At 49.0% G+C, this 22,018-nt stretch overlaps 13 protein-coding genes across 13 annotated transcripts; 10 read left to right on the top strand and 3 right to left on the bottom strand.

The window, feature by feature from the left end:
* Positions 1–24: 24 nt before the first annotated feature.
* BABINDRAFT_162201 (uncharacterized protein) lies at positions 25–889 on the top strand. The gene has a single exon (XM_019129221.1). The coding sequence runs from the start codon at positions 501–503 to the stop codon at positions 870–872; it is 372 nt and encodes a 123-aa protein (XP_018984470.1). The 5' UTR covers positions 25–500; the 3' UTR covers positions 873–889.
* Positions 890–928: 39 nt separating this feature from the next.
* On the bottom strand, positions 929–1,333 carry BABINDRAFT_162200 (uncharacterized protein). Its single transcript, XM_019129220.1, has one exon. It carries the CDS (start codon positions 1,164–1,166, stop codon positions 987–989), a length of 180 nt encoding a protein of 59 aa, XP_018984469.1. The 5' UTR covers positions 1,167–1,333; the 3' UTR covers positions 929–986.
* Positions 1,334–1,955: 622 nt separating this feature from the next.
* On the top strand, positions 1,956–3,852 carry BABINDRAFT_176709 (C2H2-type zinc finger protein). The gene has a single exon (XM_019131023.1). The coding sequence runs from the start codon at positions 2,225–2,227 to the stop codon at positions 3,644–3,646; it is 1,422 nt and encodes a 473-aa protein (XP_018984468.1). The 5' UTR covers positions 1,956–2,224; the 3' UTR covers positions 3,647–3,852.
* Positions 3,853–4,043: 191 nt separating this feature from the next.
* Positions 4,044–5,313, top strand: BABINDRAFT_162198 (uncharacterized protein). Its single transcript, XM_019129219.1, has one exon. It carries the CDS (start codon positions 4,148–4,150, stop codon positions 5,009–5,011), a length of 864 nt encoding a protein of 287 aa, XP_018984467.1. The 5' UTR covers positions 4,044–4,147; the 3' UTR covers positions 5,012–5,313.
* A 211-nt stretch (positions 5,314–5,524) lies between these two features.
* Positions 5,525–7,996, top strand: GYP7 (Gyp7p; the record flags this gene model as incomplete). The annotated part of the gene is made up of 3 exons (XM_019131865.1): positions 5,525–7,060; positions 7,163–7,648; positions 7,904–7,996. The coding sequence occupies 3 exons, from the start codon at positions 5,525–5,527 to the stop codon at positions 7,994–7,996; spliced, it is 2,115 nt and encodes a 704-aa protein (XP_018984466.1).
* A 647-nt stretch (positions 7,997–8,643) lies between these two features.
* On the bottom strand, positions 8,644–8,931 carry BABINDRAFT_18481 (uncharacterized protein; the record flags this gene model as incomplete). Its single annotated transcript, XM_019131197.1, has 1 exon — positions 8,644–8,931. A coding segment is annotated over one exon (288 nt), but the record flags the coding sequence as incomplete, so codon positions are not given.
* A 724-nt stretch (positions 8,932–9,655) lies between these two features.
* PHO15 (4-nitrophenylphosphatase) lies at positions 9,656–10,582 on the top strand (the record flags this gene model as incomplete). Its single annotated transcript, XM_019131875.1, has 1 exon — positions 9,656–10,582. The coding sequence occupies one exon, from the start codon at positions 9,656–9,658 to the stop codon at positions 10,580–10,582; it is 927 nt and encodes a 308-aa protein (XP_018984464.1).
* Positions 10,583–11,625: 1,043 nt separating this feature from the next.
* On the top strand, positions 11,626–12,654 carry BABINDRAFT_167671 (pyridoxine 4-dehydrogenase; the record flags this gene model as incomplete). The annotated part of the gene is made up of 1 exon (XM_019130530.1): positions 11,626–12,654. One exon carries the CDS (start codon positions 11,626–11,628, stop codon positions 12,652–12,654), a length of 1,029 nt encoding a protein of 342 aa, XP_018984463.1.
* Positions 12,655–13,404: 750 nt separating this feature from the next.
* On the top strand, positions 13,405–14,022 carry BABINDRAFT_167670 (uncharacterized protein; the record flags this gene model as incomplete). The annotated part of the gene is made up of 1 exon (XM_019130529.1): positions 13,405–14,022. The coding sequence occupies one exon, from the start codon at positions 13,405–13,407 to the stop codon at positions 14,020–14,022; it is 618 nt and encodes a 205-aa protein (XP_018984462.1).
* A 167-nt stretch (positions 14,023–14,189) lies between these two features.
* BABINDRAFT_162195 (uncharacterized protein) lies at positions 14,190–14,582 on the bottom strand. The gene has a single exon (XM_019129218.1). The coding sequence runs from the start codon at positions 14,490–14,492 to the stop codon at positions 14,250–14,252; it is 243 nt and encodes an 80-aa protein (XP_018984461.1). The 5' UTR covers positions 14,493–14,582; the 3' UTR covers positions 14,190–14,249.
* Positions 14,412–15,513, top strand: YPD1 (Ypd1p). Its single transcript, XM_019129217.1, has one exon. It carries the CDS (start codon positions 14,542–14,544, stop codon positions 15,052–15,054), a length of 513 nt encoding a protein of 170 aa, XP_018984460.1. The 5' UTR covers positions 14,412–14,541; the 3' UTR covers positions 15,055–15,513.
* A 567-nt stretch (positions 15,514–16,080) lies between these two features.
* OCH1 (Och1p) lies at positions 16,081–17,328 on the top strand (the record flags this gene model as incomplete). The annotated part of the gene is made up of 1 exon (XM_019131842.1): positions 16,081–17,328. The coding sequence occupies one exon, from the start codon at positions 16,081–16,083 to the stop codon at positions 17,326–17,328; it is 1,248 nt and encodes a 415-aa protein (XP_018984459.1).
* Positions 17,329–20,449: 3,121 nt separating this feature from the next.
* On the top strand, positions 20,450–21,892 carry PBS2 (mitogen-activated protein kinase kinase; the record flags this gene model as incomplete). Its single annotated transcript, XM_019131218.1, has 1 exon — positions 20,450–21,892. A coding segment is annotated over one exon (1,443 nt), but the record flags the coding sequence as incomplete, so codon positions are not given.
* Between the last annotated feature and the right edge of the window lie 126 nt (positions 21,893–22,018).

Raw genomic sequence — 22,018 nt, 5'->3', positions numbered from 1 at the left:
TTGGACAATCAACTCGATGAAATTCCCTAGGCTATTCAAAGGAGTTTGTCTATGTATCGAAATGCCAGGTTTACTCCTTATTTTTGAAACGCTACCTTTCGGATAGGTGGTTATATTTGGCCACCTAATCCAAATTTAGGGGGTTTGCTTTGGCAAGCAGTTTACGTAACAGGGTGAGTGGATCAGTTTTACCAATAGACTTTAAAGTCCAGAAGTGCACTAAGCAGTAGGGATGGACCGATGGCCATCAGAGATATCCTATTCATATACCGCACTCTAACAGGCTAATAGCGCGATCTCTAAATGTGGATAAGGCGGTGGAGCTTTTCCTTGCTCATAGAACGAAATTAGCCCTCTGAAAGACTTTTCAAGGTTTCATAAGGAACAGACTGGTGCACATGAGGAGGTTACAGCGAAGCAGATGAAACCATGTCAAGCCTTGGTTGATCAAAGTCAAACCGGGTAGCATCACGAGTTCTAGGAACATAAGTAGTGGATAGATGGTGATTTCTGTATCTAACAGAATTTTTCTACGTCCAGATCTGATATCTGTCAAAAGATTACAAGGGTTTACTGCAGAGATATTTCCAACCTTGGTTGGTATATCAGTAATAGCATCAACAAAAGGCCAAGAATTTTTCGAGTGGGTTGCAGCCGGTTCATTTCTAGAACAATGGCTTGAGTCCGTGGTTTTGCAACACATGAGATGGAATGTTCGCCGGAAAGATGCGGATACACCAAATCCTTCCACCCGGATGCATGTGAATTTCATGTTGCGGAGGCCAACAGGGGCCCTCTCACATACCCCAGGAAGTGCAAAAACCATAGACAGTCTCCCCTGTGGTATTTGGGCTCAACACATGCTGCGATAGCCTGTACAGTCGTGGGAATTCGCACGTGAGACCGCTATACAGTCTCCTTGCGGACGCACAAGTATCGCTCTAGCAAGGCTAACGATGTCGGGATCTAATTATAATGACAACTTCTCATTTCCGCTGAGGTATTTGTATCACGCATATCAGCCTCACAAAGCTGGGGTACAGCATTTGCCAGTGACTGCGGAAACCTTGTAACAAGCTATCTTGCGGGATTCTGTGGGGAATGACGTGATGAGGAACCCACCACACTTCGCCCGCTTCGGGATACACAGAGTTCGAATAAATCATTAATATGTAAAGTGCTTATAAAACGGTCTAGGGTAATGCAGCTCTGAGCCAGGTTATAATGGAACATTTACCGTGCAGCTTCCAAGTACGCTTTAGGGGAAGACATATTCAGCCATTAAACAACTGGCCAATCTTTCAGCTTTCCCGGTTGCGGTACCACATCAAAACCCAGTAAGAACCTGGTACGCCTATCACATGCTTTTTTTTTCGTAATGTCTATCGAATCCTTACACTGTTGAGGTTATTTCCTTATCTACGCTATCGCGAACGTAAGAACGATAAAGTTGGTAGCTTTTTTGCTTGCGGCGCTATTGTGCCGCCCGAATCCCGAGCAGAAGTTCGGGGCCGATAGCGCGGCCGTCGACTGCAGCTCCGGGGTACTACAAAAGCAGACGTATGACGACGTAATCTTCTGGTTAGTGCACATTGGTATTCAGATTGCGTGGAACACACGTTCTAGAGGACAAGGCTATAAGGCACCGGCCCTGAGAGATAAGTACTAAAGCTGTAAAAAAGATAGTATAAGGGTGTATGTATTGGTGCGTCGGGCATACACGCTGCTTGTTTGCTCAGTTCCGGGGTACACATCTCTGGGGAGTATAGTGTCTCCGTGGGGAGACATGGGGTGCGTGTGGTTTCCAATCGTTTCTTTTGTAACCAGATGACTCCTGGATGGGGAAATGCAACCCCATGAAACGCTCTTTTGCGCCTATATCACCTGCGGTGCCAAGAAACGGAGTTCCACATGTCTATCTCATGCTAAACCTACTGGAAGCTCCCCCCGTGATCCGGAAATTTTCACAAGCGCCGTATGCAAGTCTTCGGAAAAACTTTTCTTGCAGCACGTTTCTTTTTCCATATTGCCGCTGCCTCCGTGCGTCGTAAAAACGGGTGTTTGTGGAATAAACCTCCATAGATAGGCTCTCTCTTATTGCTCATTCTCTCTCTAGTTCATAGTCAGTGGCTTTTGCTTTCTTTGCTAGAAGACAAACTTATACCTCTGCTTTATTAATTTCAGTTTTTCCAGACGCCAACCCTTATAACTGAAATCTGAGCTCATGTCTATGATCGATACCCCCGACAAAAAAATCAAGGAGGAAAGGCCTTACAAATGTACAATGTGCGACAAGGCGTTCCATCGCTTGGAACACCAGACAAGACATATTCGCACCCACACCGGGGAGAAGCCCCACGCATGCTCGTTTCCCGGCTGCTCGAAGAAGTTTTCCCGGTCCGATGAGTTGACAAGACACTCGAGAATCCACACGAATCCGTCATCGAGACGGTCAAAGAACTCCCAGACCCTGAATCACACGGTAGTGCACCACGTGCAACCGATTCCGGTGGGCTACCCCGTCAATAGCAACGGCACACCGCTCTACCCAACGCCATACCCAATGTACTTGACGGCATACCCGCCGGGGGGCGCGCAGCCTGTGGAGTATCCCAACAGTGGCCCATACCCCCAGACGTACTATCCGAGCCAGTTCCAGGCGCAACCTGCACAATTTTCGGTGTCTCCGCCGAGGACCCATTCACCTGCTGATACACTCAGGCCGGAGGAGAAGCCACTTCACGAGAAGCCATCTCATGAAAAGCCAGTGGAAGCTATGGATAAGTCATTTGGTGAAAAATCCCTCTCCACCGTTTCTGTCCCTCTGATAAAGTCTTCCAACACGCTGTTCTCCCACGGCTCCTACAATGATAGCTCGTTCAGCTCGGCTACCCAGTCGTCAAGCAACTCGCCTACCCTTCCGCACTCTAACTTCACCTTTACGTCCAAGAACAGCTCCTCAACCTCGTTGCTGAACATGGGGAGCCATCACCAGAACGGCGCCCACTTCCATTCCCATCACTTATTCAACTCTCTCTCCTCCCTCCAGAGAATGACCCCCCTCAAGACCCCGTCCGCGGGAAGCACGGCTACCGTGGCCTCTTCGCCTGCAAAGGAGGGCATTCTTCCGAGACCACCCTCCGCGACGGCATTGAATTTGGAGTTCCAGCGCAAAAAGTCCCGGCCAAACTCCCCCAGCACGTCCTCTCCGCCGAATCTTGTAAAGTCGCACTCCTTCTTTGGTTTACACCCATCTTCCCACAACCTCCTGCTGATGAACGGGTCCCATACTCATCCCAAGTTCAGCCTAACCAGTCCTAACGAGACTCCTTTAACGACCCCGTCCCAATCCCCGCACTTGGCGCCTGCCTCCTTGAGCTCCGTTCACATGGCCTCCTTCAGCTTGTCACAGCAACACCTCCAGACGCAGCAACAGCAACAACAGGCCCATAACATCGCCGCGGGTGGCACCGTGCTACCACCCATCAGGTCCATCTTGAACTTGGAGCAGTTGCTGGCGAATACCCACGGGCTCCATACCCACGTTGCGCCCGAGCGCAAATCATCGCCTGATGGGCTTTCCTTTACCCCAGGTATTCCTCTCAAAAGACGCTCCAATGTGGACTTGTCCCAGATGATGAACTAGAATGAGAAAATGGTATAGATGGAGGTTGATTGGTTTAGTTTCATATAATTATTAATATTGGGGTAAGATGTAGACGTATGAATATGTATATCCGGAGCTTTACCCAGCTGGTTTTGGCATCCTGTTGTATATAGAATGGGCTAATCCCCTCTTTGCTACTGACGCTGCCCGGCGTAGTCTGAACGAACTGCTCTATCCCTAGGTGTAATACAATATAAATGAAACAAAGGAATCAGCCCCTTGTAAACTCTTTATCTGCCGGGTGTCAACACTACCTGTAACCTAAGAAATCTACTTAATATTATCATATCAATATTATATTCAACTACAAGTCTACATGACGCCGCATCATGCGCGTATTTTCCTGCGTATGAAAAACTCAGAAACCTTCGACATGTAGTCTATCACGACTATTCCAGTCCAAGCACTATCACCCATCTATTCAAATCCGATCAGCTTTGATCCTCGATAAAATCCCATTCTAACTCCCCACACACAACCATGTCGCTTGCAGATTACCTTGCGCAGAACTACCTCAATCCAGACAAGAAGAAGAAAAAGAGAAAGGCCGAAAGCAGCTCCACAATTATCGTTGCAGATGCCGCTGAATGGGACCATCCCCAAATCAGCGACGAAGAACCCGAAGGCGAGGGCCCTGTAAGAATCGAATCGGCGGTCGTGACAAGGGAATCGCGCGGCTGGAAGAACTTGGAAACGGGTAAAATCCTCAAAACCCCGAGAATCGTGGAAGGTGTGGTGACAATGGCTAATGGTGCGGTGGCAGGTTTGCAAACGGGCCAGGCGGTGGAAGACTCGATTAATCAGAAACAGGCGGACGAGCTTCATCGGATGCTCACGGAGAACCCCGACCTGTTGGGGAAAGACTCCGCGACAATATATCGTGACGCGTCGGGACGCCGCGTGGACGTCGCGATGAAACGCGCAGAGCTTCGCGCACAGATGGAGAGCGACGCGCGCGCTAAGGAGGCCATACAGCGCAGTATCAACACCGGAGCTGTGCAGCTTATCGAGCAGGAGGAGGAGCGAGCGCAGTTAGAAAAAGCCAAGACACGGCCTCTCAATCGGTACGCTGGAGACAAGGAACTTAATGACGAGTTGAGGCAGAAGGAGCGATATGAGGATCCTGCGTTCAACTTTTTACCCAGTGCCACGAAGGATGCGCGCTCCAAAACGGGGCGGAAGTTGTACAAGGGAAGCTATCCCGCGAACCGGTTTAGCATTCCGCCAGGCTACAAGTGGGACGGCGTAGACCGCTCTAATGGGTTTGAGGAACAGTGGTATAAGAAGCAGAATGAGGTGATTGAGCGGAAAACCCTTTCGTACACCATGCAAGAGGAATATTAAGGGGATATTACCTTCAAGGGAATGCTCAATTGCTGTTAGACCAGGTCTCCAGAGATGGAGTTTGTAAAAAGAATTGTAATGACTATGGCTGATCTAATTCGGAGTTTTTTCCGGACTATGTGGTCAAGTGAAGGGTAACAAGGTTGTGGGGCGAAGCAGATCTGTATACGGAGAATATGCCGTGTCCGAGGGGCCACAGCCAGGCTTCCCTGCGAGACTACGCACCTCCGAGCTATCTAACCCACAACCTCTTGCACCTTATATATTAATCCAATATTAAACCTACCTCTTTCCGGATTTACTCACGACGTGGTACCTATTTATATTCCTTGTCGCTACATCATGGTTCACTGATTGACAAGTGCTAGTCAGAGATAGGTACGTCCTTATGACATCATTGCAACCGTGCGGCGCTGCGCAGTGCGGCGCTGCGCAATGCGCCCCCCTTTGCTACCATATAAATCAAACCAGATCGCCCCAGCTCTCCATCACAGCGAACCCTCACTCTCTATCATGCCTCCTATAACATCCCGCCAATCCGTTCCTTCGGGAAAGGTTGAATTGCTTTATGTCAAATCCAAAGTCTACCTCCACCCCACAAAACGTGCTCAGGATAACATCCCCGGATACCTCTCCATCTCACGCCCGTCCACCAACGGCACTAATGACGAGCTCCTTCTTTCGTTCACGCCTGAGTCGATGCTCGTGCCTAGTGAAAAGGAAACATTCAGCCAGGCAGATCTCTCGCTTCAAACGCTGTCCGCCAATGTCAGCGGCGCCATTTACGTCCGTACGCCCCTCGTCTCGTGCTTGAGCTCGTACGCATTTTCTCTCCCCCTCGGCAGTTTGTACCTGGTGCAGGCGCGGCCGCCACGGCTCAACTTGTGGTACGGCCTGATGGTGCTTAACACGCTCCATAACGTGGATAAGTTGCCAGTTATCTTCTTTCATGACGACGAATCGCCATCAACCCAGCAGGCGCAGAGCCGCCAGAATAAAAAGTTTGATCCTTTTGCGAGCGGCTCTAACCTGAAATTTCGCACCAGCGATCTCCCCTGGGGGGGAGACGAGTTTCTCGACGTGGTAAGTCGGTACGCAGTGCTTGAGAAGTCGACGTTGGAGCGTTCGACGTTTTTGGTCAATCCGTCGTCTGCAGACCGTCTTAACTTTATGCCCCCGACCTCTGGTGCCTCCCTGAACAAGGACACTGCCAACACCCTTGGAAAGACCCTTAATGGAATGAAGTGGAAGGTCTTGGAGACGTTTGCTTCGTTGTCCACGCTTGCAAAAACCACGGTCACCGATATCGTGGATGAGCGTAACTCGGCACTCCCGCTTCCTGTCAAACACATGTTGAAGAAACCGGAAGTGGCCAGCTTGGCCAACGATTTCGACGGCGCCCGGATCTATCTCGCCAAGTGGGCTATGAGCATCCAGGAAGAGGCACTCAAGTTGAACGACCAGTCGACGTTTATTTTAGGCGACGGTGAGGACGACTGGGGTATTGTGGCGACCAGACGCAAGCCAGTCACCCGTGTCGAGTGGGACTCATTTTTCGATTCGTCTGGGAGGTTACGGATAACTGACCACGAGGTCCGCGAGGCGATTTTCCATGGTAGTATCGATGCTAGCGTCGACCAGGCGCTCCGCGGCGAGATTTGGCTCTTTTTGTTGGAGGTTTATCCGTGGGACACCTCTCTGGCCGAGCGCAGCGTTGTTTTGGAGAGCTACAAGACATCCTATCAAGAGCTCAAGGCTAAATGGGAGCAGGACGAGGTGAAGCAGGAAACCGACCTTTTCAAGGATCAGATATTCCGCATCTGCAAGGATGTAAAGAGAACGGACCGTAACTTGGTACTTTTTCAGTCACCAAAGCCAGAGAATGGGGAGGAGTTTGACGACGATGATGTTTTGAACGTTCGCCACCCGCACTTGCTCCGGTTGAAGAACATCTTGTTGACCTACAATGAGTATAATTTGAACCTAGGATACGTTCAGGGTATGAACGACTTGCTTTCGCCGGTCTACCTTGCTCTTTACGATTTGGTGGTCAAGCCACACGAAACGTCCCCTGATGCAGATTCTGCCCAAGCTCCAGGAACGAGATCCGTTCTCACCCCAGAAATGGAATCGGCGTCTGCCACGCACGAGGCGCTCACCTTCTGGATGTTTGCCAAATACATGGACATCATGGAGCGCAACTTTCTCCGTGACCAGCTGGGGATCAAGCAGCAGATCGAGACACTCAACGAGTTGATCAACTTGATGTTGCCGCAGTTCTACCAGCACTTGATCAAGTGCAACGCCAATCATCTCTTTTTCCTCTTTCGTATGTTGCTTGTGTGGTTCAAGCGCGAGTTTCTGTTGCTCGACGACGTGCTTTCGCTCTGGGACGTGATGTTTACCCGCTTCTACTCTTCACTGTACCAGTTGTTTATCGTGTTGGCGCTTTTGCAGAAGCACGAGTCGATCATGATGGACTACTTGACCGAGGACTATGAGATCTTGAAGTACGTGAACGACTTGGCGATGAACGAGCATGACATTGACGATATTTTGATCAGGGCCGAGAAGTTGTTCTTGAAGTTCCGCAGGGTGGTGTACCAAGCGGACCGGGGCGACGGGAAGCAGGAGTTTGTGTATTTGCTGGAAGAGGAGTTGGAGCGGTTGGTTAGCGACATTGCTGAGTCTGCTGAGATGGTCGAGAACACCCCAAGCGAACTTCAGGCTGAATCTCCTGCAACCGAAGAGGACAGAACCCCTGATGACTCTGATGCTTTGACCCCGGAGGCCAGCGATGACGAGGTTCCGGAAGGACAGACTCTGTCTGCCAAGCCAGAGCCTGTTAAGCCAGAAGAGGGACCCTCAACCGCCCCCGCTACCTCATCTAAGCTTACGGTTAGCCCTAACTTGAGAAACTTGTTGAAGCGGACTATTATTTTACAGAAGGAAGTCCCTAGGCCAGAGGGTGTCTTAGGGGGCTAGGTCTACATTCATTTAATCACGCTCGTTTGAGATCTCAAGTCATGTTTTTATGTTAATGCAATTTACGAAGTTGTCCGTTGTGGTAAATAAATACACTTTCATGCCAGGGCGAAACAAAACTGATAAAAAAATGGGTTCACACGTTAAATGGTTCATTTACAGGATAGTTCCACCAGTATCGCGATTGCTCCTCTAGGCGATACACCCTCATATAAAGAAGCAAAGTTTTCTTACAGTAGCACGAGAAAGAAAAAAAGACAATGAATAAATAATGAAGTTGTGATTGGACTGAAAAAAATAGCCCGGATATGTGGGGATCGCATCTGAGGCAGACAATGTATGGATGCGTTCCGATGCTGCTAGCATTAGTCGTTCATCACAGAAAGGGCAAGGCTGATGAACATAGGGGATCTATGAATGGAAGTGGAGTGGAAACGAAGCGACCCTTACTTCTTTTCGTTGCCCTTGGCGACAAACTCATCGGCAGTCTCGTCGAAGGTCCAGAACTGGCCGTGCTTGAAGGTGGTGGACAAGGTGTTGGAGCCGTACCACCAGCCTCTGAGTCTGTCTCTGAATGCAAATTGTCTTGGAATGTCCTTCAACTTGTGTTCGTCGCCCTCACCCTGGTATTCGTTCTCCCAGCCTTCGGAGCCCTTCATGACCTCGTTGACACGCTTGTTGTAGGCGATAGTTCTTCTCAAGGAATCTCTCTCAATCTCGGCCTGCAACAACGGAGTCAAGTACCACTCCATCCAACGCTGCTCACGGCGCAACTCCCTTCTCTCGTGGATACCCAAAGAGACTCTGTAGAATCCGTAGGCGCTCAAGGACACCAATCCGATAAAGTAAACGATAGGGCGGAAACCTCTGGAAGGCAAGTTACGCTTCCATTGCACTGGTTCATAACCGCCGATAGGTGGTAAATCTTGGGCCATTTTGTGTCAGTTGGATTAGATTGGTTGGAGAGAGAGAGGATCTGTGTATACACCACCTCCCTTTCGATATAGACTGTAAGCGTGAATTTTACGCTTAGTTAGCTGGCGCACGACTATGTCTTACGGGCCAATCATTGATGGGGGGAAACAAATGGAGGTTGGCTGTAGATTTCCGGATTGGGTAATTCCGCCTTTGGTGATTTTCGTGTTTTCGAAACGATTCAGTTTCGCGAACGTGAAATATGCAGAACGTGAGATTCGCGGATATGGCCCAGAGACTCCCGGATGGCGTTGTACTTGTACGGAAAGGTTAGCGCGTATGTACCCAACCTAGCTGACACCGAGTACGCTATATCGCTTGATATTGATGTACCTATAAAGTTAGTTTAAATCCCCCTTATAGGTGTTCTCCCCGATAAATTCGCAACGGTGTGCCACCTCTACCGCCCAGACCCGAGGCTCCCAGCTATTCGCCATAGATCTTACGCTAATCTCTGAGGTTTTATATAGCGAGTCCTAAATAGCTGTATTATCTGTATGGTCTAGCTCGTATCTATTGGCTCATTTTCCTTTGGTCGTGGACATTGGAGTGCTGCTATGATCCATTATCACGTGCACCTCGGGTGGCTCGGGGTGGCCTCGTGGTGGAGATACCAAACCTAAAAATAAGCATAAAAGTCTCACATCCTTGCATCTCATTCCACCTTCGCACAGTTCCTCTCCCATGACGGTTAAGATCGAAACAAAACAACAGGCGGAAGACTTTCTTGCACAGTACGACTACTTCCTCTTTGATTGTGACGGGGTGCTCTGGTTGGGTGATCACCTTTTGCCAAAGGTGACAGAGACGCTCAACTTCCTCAAGGCGAGCGGAAAAAAGTTGATCTTTGTGACAAACAACTCCACCAAATCGCGCGAAGCCTACTTAAAGAAGTTTGCCAAGTTCGGCTTGACCAACGTCTCTAAAAACGAGATCTTCGGCAGCGCGTACGCGTCCGCCATCTACATCAAAAAGATCCTCAAGCTCTCTACAAATAAGAAGATTTTCGTTGTGGGCGAGCACGGGATTGAGCAGGAGTTGCACGAGTTGGGGTATTCCACCATTGGGGGTACCGACCCGGAGCTCACGAACATGCCAGCAGATTTCAACGCTTTGGAAGCGCCGTTCATCAAGAACGTAGACCCGGCAGTGAGCCTTGTACTCGCCGGTTTGGACACCCGAATCAACTACTACAAGCTCGCTGCAGCCTTGCAGTACTTGCACGATCCGGCGGTTACGTTTCTCGCTACAAATATTGACTCTACCTTCCCTAACAAGGGTAAGGTCTTGCCTGGTGCCGGATCTATCATCCAGTCTATCGCTTACGCTTCCGGTAGAACACCGCGCTCGTGCGGGAAGCCGAACCAGGAGATGATGGAGGCGATCAAGGCCGAGCATGGCTTTGACCCAGCGCGTGCCGTCATGGTTGGTGACAGATTGAATACCGACATGAAGTTCGGCCGTGACGGAGGCTTGGGGACCCTCTTAGTTTTGACAGGTATCGAGCCGGAAGCCCGTGTCGTGGACTTGCAGGGCACGGAAGAGGAGGTCAAGTACTATGCGAGCAAGTTGGGCGACTTGTACGAGTTGGTTGTTGAGAACAGGGAATAGATGCGTCTATATAGAATTGTCGGTGGGTTGTATACTTGGTGAATCAATTTGTCTTTTTCCATATATCCATGAGCTGCTGAGCTATATGAGAGTAGAGGGGATCCAAGCGGGTGCCCAGTTATATCTGCTGTAATCATACCTTGCCTGTGATTTTGACCACTATCGGAGTTAAAACTAGTATAGAGCGCGTCTCCGAACCGACGCTGCATTATTCGGCAGAGCTTACGGAGTTAAGGCTCCTCTTACGATTTCCATTGAAAGGTTACTATAATACGGACTGAGTATATGTTAAAAGGCACTCTTGCAGTGCTTGACCTAACATATTTTGTCATCAAGAAGTTGCGCGATGATGTGGTGCCTGGATGAAAGGCCTGTATGTTGCACTTGTTGTGCGGGGAGAACCATAAGTTATAAAGTTGCTGCGTGTTCCAAGGACACCCAGTGAATACCCTGGTCATTATGCTCCCCGGTTGAAAATTGTATAGTGTTCACGGCATCCTCGGATAGTGTATTTATCGGAGTTTGACCGACAAATAGTGGGGTCCGAGATACTGTTGGTTCAAATTCACCTACTAATATATTATCCCTATGGCTAGTATAATAGCCAATGTTTGACTGCTCAATTCCGACTGAGGACAGTGAAATACGGCCTCCGAAATATCCCCTCCATGCCCCGCGAAGCTCCTTGAATGAAACCCCAAAGTTACTACACAGGGATTCTTAGCATACCCGAACCTACATTACTAAGATTTAATACCTTGCGTCTGATTAAGCGTATACTAGACGACGAATTCCGAATACCAGGGGTATCTACTCGAATACGTCTATAATCTGAGGGATTAAATGCAAGTAAGATACTATCAATGTATTCACGAGACGGATACTACGCATATGTCAAGCCTTAGCTTTGAGTGGCAAACGTGAAAATTGCTGTTCCACGTTTTCATGCAACCTTCCCTACAGTATATAAACCACCTCCCTCCCCAATTGCTTATTGAGTTTCGTATTCACCACCTCAATTCCTTAACAACCTAAGTAAAATCATGCCAAGACAATCCACCTTAAACCAACAAATCCCAATCAACGGTAAGATCGGGTTCGGCCTCATGGGCTTCACCTGGCGCTCACAGCCAAAGACGCAGGAGGAGTTCAACGAAACTTTGAAGTACATCTTGGACCACCACTACGTCGACTACATCAACTCTGGTGAGTTCTATGGTAACCCACCAGACTCCGAGTTGAACTTGAAGTACTTGCAGGCCTTCTTCAAGAAGTACCCTGAATATAGAAGTAAGGTCACCATCAGTGTCAAGGGGGGTATTGACTTCAAGACCTTGGCCCCGGTGCCTGACGTCGCAGGATTGCGCCACTCTATCGACAACATTTTGTCGTTCATGCCGGATGGGTACTTGGAGTTGTTTGAATCTGCCAGAGTTAACCCCTCTATTCCGATGGAAACATTTGTGGAGGTTGTGCGTGAGTACATTGCTGCCGGTAAAATCGGGGGGTTGTCCCTTAGTGAGGTGAGCGCCAACACCATCCGTAAGGTTCATGCTTTGTACCCTGTCAGCTGTGTTGAGGTTGAATTCTCGTTGTGGTCCCGTGAAATTTTGACCAACGGGGTTGTGGAAACTTGTGGGGAGTTAGGGATTCCTATCGTCTGCTACTCGCCATTGGGCAGAGGTTTCCTCACCGGTACTATCAAGAAGGTGGAGGATATCCCGGAGAACGACATGAGAAGACTGTTTGACCGGTTCTCAGGAGACGCGTTTACCAAGAACTTGAAGTTGGTTAATGACTTGCAGGAGTTGCTTAAGAAGTGGGGTGACAAGAACATTACCATGCCAAAGTTGGCGTTGGCCTGGATCGCTCAACACAGCGAGTTGAAGAACTCTCCAAAGTTTTTGGCCATCCCCGGTGGTACCACCATCGACAGGGTGGAGGAGAACTTGTCTTCTCAGAAGATTAAGTTGACAGAGGAGCAGTTTGCCGAGGTTAACAAGCTTGTTGGTGAGGCTACCGTTGTTGGTGGAAGATACAACAAGCATGTTGAGGCTTCTTTGAGCGTTTAAGCGGATATTTCTGTGTATTTAGTCTTATTTTATCTCATGCTGATTACGTGATTCTCACTGTGTGTTTTTGGTAGGTTTGTGCGAATAGGCTGAAAAGATGCAAATATACGTTCATGGGTGCTCTTAATCGACTGGCACGTCCAAAGATTGTGAGGCGGAAGGGATATCACCCTGCCAGCGTTAGGTTGGATAGGTATCTAAAGACCCATTTTAGAGTATGAACCAATTCATGTGAATCAGTCATTTTCACCACTCAGACATAGCACCAGCTCTAAAGGGTAGCGTCATGTACATACCACCCTTGACAGCTGTTGTAGGCTCTAGGTAATTTCCCATAACCTGACAACTGCACAGTCCTGGGATCAATCCGAACCAGTTAACCTGGCGTATTTGGTAAACCTATTTCTTTACATATATTTAAAGTAACTGAAGCTGTATAGGCTGCATGCTTATGCGCCGTGCCGTCCTTTCATTAAAATAATACCCTATCGTATCTAGTACATCCACCTAACGGCAGCTTGGAATGAAAGCGAGACTCCCTAATACTAACCAGTGACTTGTCAAGAGTGATTCTCCCTCAGAAAAATTAGCTCGTCTAAAACCTTAAAACAGTCTTTACCCGCGCTCAAAACGTCAAAATGATGTGCATACATGACGTGCAGTTCCTGTTTGAGGGACAACGACGTCATAAGGGTAACACACTGCTGCGGAAATCCGAGGAAAACTGTTTGAATTCGAGGCTATTCTAAAATGACGCAAACTGCTATAGATCTGAGCACTGGTTCCCTCGGCGCTCCGTGGCCATTGTCCTATGTTCCGCTTCTGGTTGAAATAGCAATATATAGAAGTAGCACTGTGCGCCGTATGCTTTTTTATCGGCGCAATGATATCATCGTGCGGCTCTCTATTTGTCTTCGCATAGGACAGATCGCCACAAGCGAGAAGATCTGGACCATTCCAGCGTCAATCAGGCCCAAGAGCGCTCGACAAGTGGGAATTTCAGCCGAATATCAACAAGAAGCTCCAAAAGACCCTGTAATGGCCTATCCCGCTAGGAACCCAATCACCATGCAAGGTGTGGTCTTCTGTAACCCAACCATGCGCAAGTGCTTGAAAATTTTTAAGCACATATCCCCGCGAACATGTAGGCGTCATGCCTGGGCGGCTCACGCTTATTTGGAAACGGTGATAGCAAGGCTGCTTTCACACCAATCGCTAGGAGCTGTCGCCTTTCCTAATATGCTACCAATAGGCAAGGATAACACTAGCTATTTGTCTGGACCACAAGCAACTGGTGGCCATAGCCAACATAGAGGCTTGCGCGAAAACGCACGCCATGGACGGCAACCTCCGCTCTGTTCGTTTTAGACAATCTAGATCGGGCGATTTCTGGATGACTCCAATCTAATTTTTAGGCTCTCCCCCGCCTCACCAGCTTCAAGGTCGGCTTTCCTGAAATTACTCCAAGCGCTTTTTGGTCATGTGTTCGTACCTGGCACTGGATCTAGAATTCTTGGCATGGGTAGGAAAAAAAAAAGAGGCTGGAACCAATGACGTGCGAAGATGTAAGTGTCTGCGTGATGAGCTCAGGCGCGTCACGGCAGATTCGTAGACCTCGAGGCCAGTGCGAACGAGCGAAAATGCGTACGGCAAATAATTGAAACCTTCTCCCACTCTGCAATCTCGTAATTTCCCAACCATCCGCAAAACTCTTCTTCTTCTATCTTTGGTGTCCCTCTCATTTCAGTCCCATCCTTGGCGTCTCTCTCAGTCTTATTGCCGGTATATCCAGAAGTCAACGCCTTCGTGAAGTCTCCACGCTCCGTTTTTCGTTCCATCTGAGACACGTACAACGAACCCGTTTACAGCCCCGCCGCCTACACTTTAATGATCACATCTTCATTCCACGCACAGACATCAGACAAGGCGCATGACCAGTTTGCACAGTACGCCGCGATGGATCTGCCAGGCCCGCGCTACCACGACCCCAAAAACTCGGACTTGATCGACTGGATGATCTTTTCCGAGTTGCTCACGATGGATGAGGATGAAGAGGACTTCTCAAAGTCGTTGATACTTACATTTGTCGAACAGGCTAACACAATCTTTGCTGATCTCGACGCCGCGCTAGCGCCTGAGGCAAACCCAAACTCGGACGAGAATTTAAAGAAAATTTCGAATATGGGCCACTACCTCAAGGGCAGCGCGGCCGCCTTGGGTTTGCAGAAGGTGCAGAGTGAGTGTGAGCGCATCCAGAACTACGGTGCTAAGCACAGCTTTGACGGTTTGTGTGTACCAGGCCAGTGGAGCGACAGCATTCGCGACGCCGTGGAGAAGTGCAAGATGGAGTTCCACAACGTCAGAATCTTGTTGAGCAACTACTACCAAGACCAGTTGTAACCCATTGCATTTCTGAAGCCCAAGGTTAGCTAGCTCCGTGGAGGTTACGAGTTTTCATCTGTTTGTGGTTCCCGGGATAAATTATGCATTTCACCGGGACATAACCCTCATCCTCTTAATCCGCTTTCTTTTCCGGTCCGTCTACCGAATAAATGTTTACGCTAAAAAGAAGCCTCTACCGTCATTAGCGTTCAAATATGACTGGGAAATAGCTCTGCCTGATGGTTTTGTATCAAACCGTGATTGTATTTCGGTTGGTCACAGTCTTAAGGCTACCGTGTTAAACCCATTTACCCATTTCTTGGATACTTTGCGGTCTATCTCGTAAATTCCCACGAATTTATGGCACTATGCTAATATTCAGTGGAACCGGCGTGTGCATCCACCGAAATCAGTTGTACCTAGATATACCGATATAAATTAAATAAAAGTTGGAATATATATATATTGAACCTTGGCTAAATACCCGTATATATAAAGGCTACTTTTCGTTTGAAATTGGTTTCTGGGACAACCTGCATTCATAGTTGAGTTTAGAAACCATCAATCTGGATATAAACCACCCACACGGGCGTTTTAACCATAAATATGAGGATCAAGCATTAGGGTGGTTATCCATAATCTTTAAAATACCTGACGTTAATAAAATGTCTGAAATTCCAGGGAGTGCACTAAATTTAACAGGCGTGCCTTTGGCAGGATAAAAGACCCCGAGAGTGCGATCTAGACCAGACTGCGACGCAGCGCAATGATGGGCGAAATACCAGCTTGGCCAAAATTTAAGTGGTCTCACGTCATTCTCCTACGGTGTATTTCTTCTGGAAAAGGTTTTCGTTTCACCTTTGACACATTACATGACAGGGATAGGACATTGCTAGCTGCCCACCACCCCAGAAATATCGGACAAGACGCGTAATTTTTCACATACCCGTGATTGAGACATCTCTTCGGACCTCACCCCAATCCCAACCCCATTTCTCCAGCCTTACCCTGACAGCTCAGGGACCAGGTACATCTTCCATCCCGATGAGTTTGATCCAATCGTTGAAACAATCGCGCCGGGTGAGGCTATGTCTCGTCCTCGCCATGGTACTCTACGTCATTTTCTCCATCGTATCCCAGGTGAGAATCGCACCCCAGACAGATCCTGCCAAGTATACCACCACATCCGTTAAAGAATCTATAAAGCGACTTCAAAAGGATCTTGAAAAGGTACCTAATTTCAAGCTGGTTGGGGCAATATTCAGTCCAAATCGCACACCGTTGCTCCCTATTATCATTGCAGATGGAGACAAACTGAGCATATCTATGAGACAGCAGCTCTCGTACCAATTTCCATACGAGGCATCACACCCGATCCCAAACATTATCTGGCAAACGTGGAAAGTGGACACGGCCCACAAACAATTTCCCGCTCAGTTCCACCATAACCAGCTAAAATGGAAGATGACCAACCCAACACACACGCACTACGTTTTATCGGACGAGGGGTGTTCTGAGTTGATCGAGTCCTTATACGCCTCGGTCCCACAGGTCTTGAAGGCGTACCAGATCCTCCCTACACCGATTTTAAAGGCAGACTTCTTCCGCTACTTGATCTTGCTTGCACGCGGCGGGGTCTATTCCGATATGGACACTCTCAGTCTCAAGCCGATCGACCGCTGGCCAGCCACAAACCCATCCTATACCTTTTCCAAGCTTGACCCTCAAACGGAAGACCCACTCACGCCATTGGCGGAGGAGGTTCCGGGGCTCGGTGCCGGTTTAGTGCTTGGGATCGAGGCGGACCCCGATAGGCCCGACTGGCACGACTGGTACGCTCGCCGCATCCAGTTCTGCCAGTGGACCATCCAGTCAAAGGTTGGCCATCCAATGCTCCGCGAGCTTGTGATTCAGATCGCGCTCCTTACGTTGAAGCGGGCGGAGGACGGAAACTTGAGCCTTGCCAAGGGAGATAAAAAGGGTGAGGACATCATGAACTGGACTGGACCGGGCATTTTTACCGACTTTACTTTCAAGTACTTGAACAACTTATACGGCAGCCAAGGTGACGGCACAGATGCCAAGACAAGCCCCATCAGCTGGGAGTTCTTCACTGGTATGGAGAGGCCGCTTTTGGTTGATGATGTCATGATCTTGCCCATCACCAGTTTCAGCCCCGGTGTGGGCCATATGGGAAGCAAGGAAGTTAACGACGAAATGGCACTTGTCCATCATTTGTTTAAGGGCAGTTGGAAGGACAAAGCCCAGCCAGGTGGCCGGAAGGGGAGCTAGATAGGTCAAGGGGTTCGTTAAACCACGAGCTACTGTAAAAAAAAAAACCTCAGCAACTCACACGCAGGTTGCTTCATTTTCTTGGATTTATACTCGATAATAGACGTCATGGTTCACTCCAATTTTTAAAAACGAGGTTTTGGCGTATACAGTGGGACAATTGCCAGCAGGGGTACACATATCATTGTCATCGTATCACCGCTGGATACAGGTATCGAGGGCGATGCATATAGGGTTATCTAATGGATTATTTAATAAGTACGGATAGTTGGTGGGCTAATAACTCAGCGGTTTCCAGCTTTCGTAGCTGCTGTCTTCTCTGCTGCTTGCTAAAATAGCTCTCAAATGTGCTTGCCCTCAAATGTGCTTGCCCTTCCAATTCCACAAACCAGGACTTCCTACATAAAGTTGGGGATAGGTTAAGACTATTCACCGCTCAGGCAGAGGCTAGAGTCGGGAAAGAAAACACTGGGCCCACAGATAATTCTAAAAATAGCCGGCATTACAAACAAATGTCTAAGAAAATGAAAAGCTGTGGGAGAAGTTCAAAAGACTGGGCGTGTTTTATCTAGACGCTAGTTGCATGCAGAGATAATTAACGGTCACTAAGTAGGGTTAGACAGGGTCTATTGCAAATCAAACGCGAAGAAGCTTTACCAGAAAGGGGCCATATCATTTATCATTAAATACAACCGAAGCATTATGTTTATAGTCTATCTCGTAGCTAGCTTTTAATAGAGCCAAGATTCCGTAGAAGCAAGTTTTCGGTTCCTCCAGGTTCAATACAGAATGGCGCCAAACGCGGTTTATGCAAGGTAGACTAAAATTTAACTTGAAGCCCAAGGGGGGAACCATGAGACAGCGGACTACTGCCAATATATTCATCCCCGCACTTCCAGTTGTAGTACATCAGGTGAGTGGCCCATAGGGTCTCGTCTAGCTCTGTTAAATGCTTTTCTGTCCCACAGACCTCCTGCAATACGGGGATCATTGTATAAATCTATGCCATTGCGTATAGCTCTCAAACTTGTTTACGCCGACTAAATAGAGCTGCTCGCCGCGTACACGGAAACTCTGCTTGTTCCTTATCTCTCGTCTAAGTTTTCTTTTGTTGACAGTTTTACATGGATACATTAGTACCGTAGTAGTAATTCATCTACCCTGGTCCCCTGTACAGATCTCCTTTAAACGCTTGGCGTGACACATGTCATCATGTGCGTAGGTGTTTCCGTGTATGCCAGCCTGGAAATCTTTGAGTTACACAGTGCGTGCTGAACTGTGGAAACACGCACCTAACGATTGTGTACGCCTCTCAAGGCACAAAAAGTAAACCATCTTTGTTTGATAAACTTTTGTTTTAAACCCCAGCCTGCCATTTCAGTGGGGCATCTCTGTCGGTGTCTGTCAGGGAATATTCGATCCCTGCTACCCAGGGGAGTGCAGCGCAGTTTTGCTACCTGCGGCATACGGTGATATGTTCCAGGATGAACAGGGATTAGGGGGGCAGGCTTCAACACTGACTAACGCGCTGTTAATCCGAAACCTACAGACTAACGGAGGGACAGTCTTTAGTGTGCGGAAGGATGGCTGACCGCGTGCTTCGGGCATGGAACGGAGTTCACCATGTCGGCGCCTTTAGGATGGCTTACTATCAAGCCCAGAGCCTCCTAAGCCGGTTCAGAAGGGCTTTAACATGCAGACCTAAAGTGCGCTCCAACAACTGTCTGCCCTGATAGGCAAGGGCTTGGTGATCTTCTTAAGACCAACCTTCTTCAAGAAGCTGACACCACTGCTGTCACGCCCTCAGGGTATTATGATGTACCCCGCAAGGTGATCTGGTAGCGTTTCATCTTTTTTTAGTAAGAAACTTAATCCGACCATTTGGTCCGAAGAAGGAATACGAAACCAACGCATGCACTGATAGCGAGAAAAAAATAACCAGCAGAGACAGGCCCCGTAAACCGTCCAATTACGTCACCGCACCTGGATTTGTGCCATTTTCTGCTTGAAACACCATGGCACATGTTCGACGCAGAGAGCATGGTGCTAATTTACTAGATTCGGAATGACTGTTAGTTGTCCGACATGGAAAGGCCGTGCGGAATGCGCAAGTGTACGCACCGTTCACAACTCTGCACATAGATGCACGCGACGACTGGAACTAAGGAGGGACATATGGCTATCTATCTGGCAGTAGCACGTTCTGTGTCTGCACTAACCCTCACGTTAGGTAAATAGACACACTATAAATACTTTTTGTAACAGACTCGGTTCTCTATGTATGCACTTTCTGTGGAACACCAGGGTTGATCTGGGATGAAAATGACTCTAAATTACATGCGTTGCGCGACGCAATCGTCGGTTTTGTCGATCCTCGAGGGAGTTTGGCTCCAAAAGCCACGCGAAACTGGCCATTGACGCGCACCCCTTGGTGCCTTACACACTCGTCCTGCACTAAGTGCTAGAGTCCGCGCGAGAAGAAATTTCGCGGGAGAATTTCCGAAACTAAATCCCGGCCACAATATGCAAGCTCAGTATATATAAAAGAGATTCCGCTAACGAACGTCCCGGTCTTGGCTCCTAGTAATTCCTCCGGCATCATACTACACCTACTTACAGAGTTTTAGGTTTATCGCAGCATCTGACAACCTGCCACTTGACTATACACTCCTTTAACAAGTGACGACGAACGTTTGTAAGCCCCTTGAAACCGAGCCGAAAATACCAGAGCCACACCCCACCGGCAGAACTACATCTCACAGGGTTCTACAGCCAGAAACCTACCCAGGGAGAATACCTGAAGCAATTGGCATCAGAAATTGGGTGTATACTAGAGCAGTGCTCCCGTTACGCCCAGCCGTCCCACGTTCTTGGTCCTTTTTGCAAGTAACGCCACGTACGTTCTCAAACACTCAACTAACTCATTCCAAGCATCAAAGCTGAGTGAACTACCCTAAACATCTCTATAACCCCCTCCTTTTTTTGAATGTCCCATCCTAACCAGGTCATCGACACCACACCCAGTTCGGCCGATGTGGCGGACCAGTTGCACAGCACATATTTGGACTCTGGCGCAAGCGCGGGAACCGGATATCTTAAGCCGCGGCTGGTATCATCCCCCCCGCCATTTACCGGCGGCTCCACACCGTTGAGCGCCGACGTGCAAGCACGCATAATGGCGTTCCAGCAAAAACGATCAAACTCCGTCAAAAAAACCGACGCCTCATCCCCGGCGTCATCACCAACAGATAAACCGTTACCGTCTTTACCGCCCGCTAGAAACCTTTTGCACAAGGCGGCGTCGGAGGCCGCCTTGCCCTCAAACCGGGAAATGTCCCCAGCGCAGCCCCCGCGCCCCAAGCTTGCACTTCCGGGTGCGCCAAATTCCCCCACAAAGTTTTCATTCGGCGGCGCCGAAGCTATTCAGCGAAAGGCCTCCTTATCCGCGAGACGAGGCATGAAGTTACCGGGCGGCTTGCCGGGAATAGCAGAGCTGGCCGTACCGGGCCCCGTTTCCGCGCCAAGCATGCGGGCGAATCCCAATAGGCCGATTCTCAACACAACCCTCAGTGACTTGATGGGCAAGCGCGGTGCGGCGCCGAACCCCGCGGCGCCACCATCCGTACCACTGGGCAACCTCAAGGGTGTTTTTGCCAACTACTCCAAGTACGTGGACATTAAGTCTGGGTCGTTGCAGTTTGCGGGAAAGGCTTCGCTCCATTCAAAAGGGGTGGACTTCTCCTCCGGCTCCAGCTTTCACATCTCCTTTGACGAGTTGGAAGTCATAGAGGAGTTGGGCAGCGGAAACTACGGGACAGTCTCCAAGGTTTTGCACAAGCCCACTGGGGTTACAATGGCAATGAAGGAGGTGCGGTTGGAGCTAGACGAAGCGAAGTTCTCTCAGATTCTCATGGAGTTGGACATCTTGCACAAATGCGTGTCGCCATACATTGTCGACTTCTATGGCGCCTTCTTCGTTGAGGGCGCCGTTTACATGTGCATTGAGTACATGGATGGGGGCTCGTTAGACAAGGTGTACGGAACGGGCGTGGATGAGCCGTATTTAGCGTACATCGCCGAGTCGGTTATCCACGGGTTGCGCCAGTTGAAGCAGGACCACAACATTATCCACCGCGATGTCAAGCCCACCAACATTTTAATCAACTCGCTCGGAAAGGTCAAGCTATGTGATTTTGGTGTTAGTGGTAACCTTGTTGCGTCATTGGCCCGCACCAACATTGGCTGCCAGTCGTACATGGCGCCCGAACGCATCAAACTGATGAATCCGGAAGACGTTTCGTATAGCGTTCAGTCGGATATTTGGTCGCTCGGGCTCTCGATATTGGAGGTTGCTATGGGCTCGTATCCATATCCGCCTGAAACGTATGATAACATTTTCTCACAGCTCTCCGCCATTGTTGATGGTGTTGCCCCCAACTTGCCAGCCGAGTCGTTCTCTTCCGAGGCTCGTGATTTTGTTGCAAAATGCTTGAGCAAGGTACCGTCTCAGAGACCGTCCTATACCGAGTTGTTGGCCCATCCGTGGTTGAAACGCTACCGTGATAAGGTCGACATGGAGGGGTTTATCAGCAAGCGCATCACCGAGGTGAATAATGAGAAATAACACGACTGCTGACCAGCTCGATATGGAATAGGTGCAGTTCACCTAGAAACGGCCCTAGAGGTATTA

Source organism: Babjeviella inositovora (genome assembly GCF_001661335.1).
Source record: "Babjeviella inositovora NRRL Y-12698 unplaced genomic scaffold BABINscaffold_8, whole genome shotgun sequence".
NCBI classification, from domain to species: Eukaryota; Fungi; Ascomycota; class Pichiomycetes; order Serinales; genus Babjeviella; species Babjeviella inositovora.
This window is presented reverse-complemented; position numbering and strand designations above follow the sequence as displayed.

Bases quoted from the DNA above. Each gene is read 5' to 3' on its own strand.
- BABINDRAFT_162201 (XM_019129221.1), top strand. From the start codon at position 501: ATGGTGATTTCTGTATCTAACAGAATTTTTCTACGTCCAGATCTGATA.
- BABINDRAFT_162200 (XM_019129220.1), bottom strand. From the start codon at position 1,166: ATGATTTATTCGAACTCTGTGTATCCCGAAGCGGGCGAAGTGTGGTGG.
- BABINDRAFT_176709 (XM_019131023.1), top strand. From the start codon at position 2,225: ATGTCTATGATCGATACCCCCGACAAAAAAATCAAGGAGGAAAGGCCT.
- BABINDRAFT_162198 (XM_019129219.1), top strand. From the start codon at position 4,148: ATGTCGCTTGCAGATTACCTTGCGCAGAACTACCTCAATCCAGACAAG.
- BABINDRAFT_162195 (XM_019129218.1), bottom strand. From the start codon at position 14,492: ATGGAACGAAAAACGGAGCGTGGAGACTTCACGAAGGCGTTGACTTCT.
- YPD1 (XM_019129217.1), top strand. From the start codon at position 14,542: ATGATCACATCTTCATTCCACGCACAGACATCAGACAAGGCGCATGAC.